Source organism: Bufo gargarizans, chromosome 7 (assembly GCF_014858855.1).
Source record: "Bufo gargarizans isolate SCDJY-AF-19 chromosome 7, ASM1485885v1, whole genome shotgun sequence".
NCBI classification, from domain to species: domain Eukaryota; kingdom Metazoa; phylum Chordata; class Amphibia; order Anura; family Bufonidae; genus Bufo; species Bufo gargarizans.
Genome location: NC_058086.1, coordinates 52,211,643 through 52,218,135, shown reverse-complemented (window position 1 = coordinate 52,218,135; position 6,493 = coordinate 52,211,643). Strand labels below are relative to the sequence as shown.

The following is a 6,493-nucleotide window of genomic DNA, read 5'->3' as shown; positions in this document are numbered from 1 at the left end:
TGTGGATAGATCCAGAGAATTCAGGATAGATGAGAACCTCTTCATCCTGTTTGCCGGTAAGTCTAAAGGCCGTAAGGCGTCTAAAACTACTATTAGTCACTGGGTTAAGAAAGCCATTAGGGAAGCTTTCACCTCCCAATCCTTAGATCCTCCGGAGTTTGTGAGGGCCCATTCTACTAGGGCCGTAGCTACCTCTGTCGCGGAGAGAAGTCTTCTCCCCCTAGAGTTGATCTGTAAGGCGGCTTCCTGGAGCTCTGAATCAACCTTCATCTCTCATAATAAAATAGATGCTAAGGTAGCAGAGTTTTCGGCCTTTGGGCAGACGGTTCTTACTTCTGCCGGGCATGAGGACCTTCCCTAGGGGATTCTTGCTATCTCCCCATCTGTGCTGCTGGTAGGACGTAAGGGAATAGTTAATTTCTAACGATAATTTGTTTTCCCTTAGTCCTAACAGCAGCACACAAATTTTCCCGCCCTAAGTACTTTTCTTGGTATAGACACGCTGGGCTGGGGGGCGAACCCCTCCCTTTAAGGGAGCTGGAGTTCTTCTATTGGTTATTCTTTGGGCTCATTAAAAATTCCGCCGGTCCTACCAGTCCACGGGGGGCAGTTAACCCCATCTGTGCTGCTGTTAGGACTAAGGGAAAACAAATATCGTTAGAAATTAACGATTGTGCTGCTGGATAGGACGTCCGGGAAATGCTACATGCCCTAAATTCAGACACGATGGGGTTCAAAAAGTTACAGGGGTTTGCAAAATGGGTTTTCCCCACCAGTTTTAGATTTAGAGAATCATAATGACCCCCACTGTGTTCACACAAGTCATTTTTACAAAAATGTGGCTTTAATTTACTGAAAAGTAACTACATTGTAATGTTGCAGAAAACGGCATCACTGCTGCCACGTGTGAACACACTGAGGAGGTTGAGCGTGCGTCAGTGCCTCATCTTCAGTTACGGGGCGTACGACGGTATAACGCAGATCTATGCCCAAGTGATCGCATGGTGACGGCAGAGACCGGTGCGGTGTCTACGATGGCCAGTTTGTTGAAGGGTCGTCCCCTCCTGGTGTCGGATCTGTGGTGGATTGTGGATGAGACATCAGGTACTGGGGAAGACGAGATTCATAAACAGGATGTTACCACCTAGGAATGTGTTCTGTGACACTGATGGGAGTTGTAGTACTGACAGGTTCTGATTTATTACATGCCATGAGATTATAAAATGCACTGGTTTTACCTTTCTGTACCAGTTCACTAGGAGCGTCTTGAAGTTGTCTGGTTGCTGCGTGCTTGGTACGAGGTCTGCCAGGCTTCTCCCGCTTGGCTGCGCGGTGTACGAGTCGATGGCGTCGTCCGGTAAGTACATCTGGTTTACATCCTATAGGGGTGCGGTGTGAGATGTTGGTGGCTGCTGTGGGTGTGACTTGTGCTGCGCTCTGTACTTACCTGCGGATTGTAGATTGTTACCTCCGCCTGGCGCCGTCCGTCAGCAATCCGCACAATGACAGATGCTGCCGCTAACCTCATGATCTATGAAAAGGTGATAAAGTCATCTAAATTAGAGCAACAGATGATCTGGCTCCTGATAATCTGGCATGGGATTGGTAAAATTGTGGATAACCAGGAAAGTGCAGTCTCAGGACTCCAGGAGAGCGCGGTTGTCGGCAGAGGGGTAAATACTTTTCATATAATGCGGTCCGTCATCGCATTTACCACATAAAGTAAACCTCCCCAGACACATCCGTGCCCCTTGGCCTGAGGTTCACTTACCTTTCTCTCCTGTTCCATCTCCTGCAGTTTTTCCCAGCAGTTTCCAGACCGAAGAGCACGCAACGCAGTCTAAGGAGGGAAATATCACAACTTAGAAACGGTCATCAGGAAGGTCCTCCCGGGCCCCCAGCAGTCGGCTCGGCCTCGTCCCACGTCCAGGAGGCAGCGCTGTATGGTGTGGGCCATATCTGATGAAGATCACCATCCACGTCAGTACTTGCATACCTACTGCCAGTCAGCCAGGATGTGGACGGGGACCAGGGGCACCACAAAACACGAGAGCTACAGTGCCAGATGTCAGGGCACAATACAGAGGCTGAGCGGTTATGGATACCTGGCTGGGGGCTCCTTGGTATAGGGGCAGCTGGTACACCCCCAGGTTACAGTAGCTTTGGTAGAAGACCCCCAGTGCCGTCCATGCCTGCAAAGCCGGTCTGAACATAGGTGTGGTTTCCAGCGTTGATGTTCCAGACCGAATCTGCTCAGACTCTGAGTCATTACTCTCCGATGCTAGTGTGACAACCTCATGTAGGTGGATGATGAGGGTCAGATGTTCATGGAATATTCTGCGAGTGAAGGTCTACATGAGAGAAAAATGGAGGGTTGATTGCTTTAAAACTAAACATAGGAAAGGCAGATGAGCAGGGAGGTGGCGCATGTCCACGGAAAGTAGGATGGCAGCAGAAGGGCATCGTGAGCAGGTCAGTGGCAGATGTGCTGGGCACCAGGAGAGTAGGACAGTGGCAGATGTGAGGGGCAGAACGAGAGTAGGACAGCGACAGATATGCAGGGTGTGGGGACAGTAGAACGGTGGAAGGTGTGCAGGGCACCAGGAGAGCAGGATGGCAGAAGGTGTGCAGGGCAGGGCACCAGGAGAGCAGGATGGCAGGTGGTGTGCAGGGCAGGGCACCAGGAGAGCAGGATGGCAGGTGGTGTGCAGGGCAGGGCACCAGGAGAGCAGGATGGCAGGTGGTGTGCAGGGCAGGGCACCAGGAGAGCAGGATGGCAGGTGGTGTGCAGGGCAGGGCACCAGGAGAGCAGGATGGCAGGTGGTGTGCAGGGCAGGGCACCAGGAGAGCCAGGATGGCAGAAGGTGTGCAGGGCACCAGGAGAGCAGGATGGCAGAAGGTGTGCAGGGCACCAGGAGAGCAGGATGGCAGAAGGTGTGCAGGGCACCAGGAGAGCAGGATGGCAGAAGGTGTGCAGGGCACCAGGAGAGCAGGATGGCAGAAGGTGTGCAGGGCACCAGGAGAGCAGGATGGCAGAAGGTGGGCAGGGCACCAGGAGAGCAGGATGGCAGAAGGTGGGCAGGGCACCAGGAGAGCAGGATGGCAGAAGGTGGGCAGGGCACCAGGAGAGCAGGATGGCAGAAGGTGGGCAGGGCACCAGGAGAGCAGGATGGCAGAAGGTGTGCAGGGCACCAGGAGAGCAGGATGGCAGAAGGTGTGCAGAGCACCAGGATGGCAGAAGGTGTGCAGAGCACCAGGATGGCAGAAGGTGTGCAGAGCACCAGGAGAGCAGGATGGCAGAAGGTGGGCAGGGCACCAGGAGAGCAGGATGGCAGAAGGTGGGCAGGGCACCAGGAGAGCAGGATGGCAGAAGGTGGGCAGGGCACCAGGAGAGCAGGATGGCAGAAGGTGGGCAGGGCACCAGGAGAGCAGGATGGCAGAAGGTGTGCAGGGCACCAGGAGAGCACGATGGCAGAAGGTGTGCAGGGCACCAGGAGAGCACGATGGCAGAAGGTGTGCAGGGCACCAGGAGAGCACGATGGCAGAAGGTGTGCAGGGCACCAGGAGAGCACGATGGCAGAAGGTGTGCAGGGCACCAGGAGAGCACGATGGCAGAAGGTGTGCAGGGCACCAGGAGAGCACGATGGCAGAAGGTGTGCAGGGCACCAGGAGAGCAGGATGGCAGAAGGTGTGCAGAGCACCAGGAGAGCAGGATGGCAGAAGGTGTGCAGAGCTCAGGAAGTGCAGGGCACAGACACTGCAGGACAGAAGCAGATGTGCATGGCTCAAGGAGAGCAGGATGTGACTTAAAAAAAGGTCATATTCTGTCAAATTTATTTGGCTTTTTCCTAAACATTTTTTATTTTTAATACTTTTGGGGAACTTGCTGACTGACGCACCTTAAATCCATCCTGCCATGCTGTACAACGCTGATCACTGTTCAGATTGATGTCATGTATGGTCGTGGCGCGGTCATATGTCATCCATGGGTGCCCATAATAATAGGCTGCTGGGGGGTTAAAGCAAATATGAGCGAAGGTGAAACCTGACCATGGCAAATTCAGGGCTGTGTCCACCGAGATCTGCAATAGAAAGGAAACAGACATGAAAGGGTTAATTGTTTGTCCTGATTATCATAATACTACACAGCTTACAACCCAAGCTGCAAGAGATTCTGCAAAGTTTTGCACAGATGAATCAAATGTTTCTTTTCACCTTAATGCCTGCCGTGATAAGATATGGGGAGACGCAGCACAGCTGAAAGGGTCGGGGGGCTTCCTTCATCTTCTCTGTAAATGTCTTATTTACCCAATCAGAAAGGAGTTCGTCAGTCAAAAGACCCTGCGCAGAGCTGCCAGCGAGACGAGGAATCACCTCCCTGACCCGTACCATCGACCTACACAAGGACCAGATAGCACATGAGGCTGTGAGCAAAAGAGCATCCACGTCTTACTATCCAAGTACCCCAATATCAGAGCAACTGAACCCCCACTGTATAATGACTGTAACTTCCATAAACAGCAGAGTCACCGTGTACATACATTACTGATCCTGAGTTACATCCTGTATTATACTCCAGAGCTGCACTCACTATTCTGCTGGTGCAGTCTCTGTGTACATACATTACTGATCCTGAGTTACATCCTGTATCATACGCCAGAGCTGCACTCACTATTCTGCTGGTGCAGTCACTGTGTACATACATTACTTATCCTGTACTGATCCTGAGTTACATCCTGTATTATACTCCAGAGCTGCACTCACTATTCTGCTGGTGCAGTCACTGTGTACATACATTATTTATCCTGTACTGATCCTGAGTTACATCCTGTATTATACTCCAGAGCTGCACTCACTATTCTGCTGGTGCAGTCTCTGTGTACATACATTACTGATCCTGAGTTACATCCTGTATCATACGCCAGAGCTGCACTCACTATTCTGCTGGTGCAGTCTCTGTGTACATACATTACTGATCCTGAGTTACATCCTGTATCATACGCCAGAGCTGCACTCACTATTCTGCTGGTGCAGTCACTGTGTACATACATTACTTATCCTGTACTGATCCTGAGTTACATCCTGTATTATACTCCAGAGCTGCACTCACTTTTCTGCTGGTGCAGTCACTGTGTACATACATTACTTATCCTGTACTGGTCCTGAGTTACATCCTGTATTATACTCCAGAGCTGCACTCACTATTCTGCTGGTTGTGATTGGAAACAGCAAGCTTGTGGACAAACACTCCCTTACTAACTTAGCTGAGCTCATTACAACAAGCTGTTTGTAGACACTGCATAAGCCGGGTATGCTGGGACATTGCAGCTCTGAGGCTCTGGGATCCCTAAGGATACAATATTTCCAGAATACAATGGTCTTTTCTGACCCATCATAAGTTGACACTAGATTGGACACACAATGTCTCAGACTCCAGGCCCCTTCTCTGGTAAAACAGCCGCATTAGTTGCTAGTTATCAGCTATTCCTGACTGTTATATGTAAGGACTAGTTTTATCTGCTTATGTTTCTTTAATTTTCATTTCCTCTTATCTTGGATAACATTTTGGGGCATTGGAACCAATTACTCAACATACAATGGTCGTCCTGGAACCAATTAATACTTGAGGCACCGCTTGTCATAATGACCTTACCTGTTCTTCATTGCTCTGTACAGCTGAGTTTCCCCCAGGGTGGGGAGAGCTGTGTCGGAGTAATACACCTGCTGAGAGTATTCGGGGTGCCCCCTGGCGGTGGTCATGGATCGGGCCTTGGTGATGCGCAGTAATAATGTGGCGCAGGGCACAACGCTGAACAAACAATAATAAAATACATAACGTTCAGTCCTGGTAGACGGGACCCCATCTGCTGTAAGTGAACATTCTGCTTTACATTACAAAACTTACCTAGTCCTGATCACACACTACTGCTCCCTGTTATCAGCCATGTCAGGGGAGGGGATGACTGTAGGACAGGAGAATACAGTCTATTGCTCCCTGTTATCAGCCATTTCAGGGGAGAGAGGATGACTGTAGGACAGGAGAATACAGTCTATTGCTCCCTGTTATCAGCCATTTCAGGGGAGAGAGGATGACTGTAGGACAGGAGAATACAGTCTATTGCCCCTGTTATCAGCCATTTCAGGGGGAGAGGATGACTGTAGGACAGGAGAATACAGTCTATTGCCCCCTGTTATCAGTCATGTCAGGGAGAGGATGACTGTAGGACAGGAGAATACAGTCTATTGCCCCCTGTTATCAGCCATTTCAGAGGAGAGGATGACTGTAGGACAGGACAATACAGTCTATTGCCCCCTGGTATCAGCCATGTCAGGGAGAGGATGACTGTAGGACAGGAGAATACAGTCTATTGCCCCCTGTTATCAGCCATTTCAGAGGAGAGGATGACTGTAGGACAGGAGAATACAGTCTATTGCCCCCTGTTATCAGCCATGTCAGGGAGAGGATGACTGTAGGACAGGAGAATACAGTCTA

General features: G+C 50.6%; 1 protein-coding gene across 1 annotated transcript in view; it reads right to left on the bottom strand.

Annotated features, from left to right (window-relative positions):
- Positions 1-848: 848 nt before the first annotated feature.
- CCDC17 (coiled-coil domain containing 17) overlaps positions 849-6,493 on the bottom strand; it is a 30,178-nt gene continuing 24,533 nt past the window's right edge. The window contains exons 25-32 of the mRNA XM_044301500.1: positions 5,654-5,809; positions 4,216-4,396; positions 3,900-4,082; positions 2,106-2,351; positions 1,772-1,840; positions 1,448-1,531; positions 1,239-1,379; positions 849-1,107 (exon numbers count right to left, since the gene is read on the bottom strand). Of these exons, the coding sequence (XP_044157435.1) occupies positions 1,030-1,107; positions 1,239-1,379; positions 1,448-1,531; positions 1,772-1,840; positions 2,106-2,351; positions 3,900-4,082; positions 4,216-4,396; positions 5,654-5,809 (1,138 nt within the window). The 3' untranslated portion in view covers positions 849-1,029. The remainder of the gene's footprint in view (positions 1,108-1,238; positions 1,380-1,447; positions 1,532-1,771; positions 1,841-2,105; positions 2,352-3,899; positions 4,083-4,215; positions 4,397-5,653; positions 5,810-6,493) is intronic.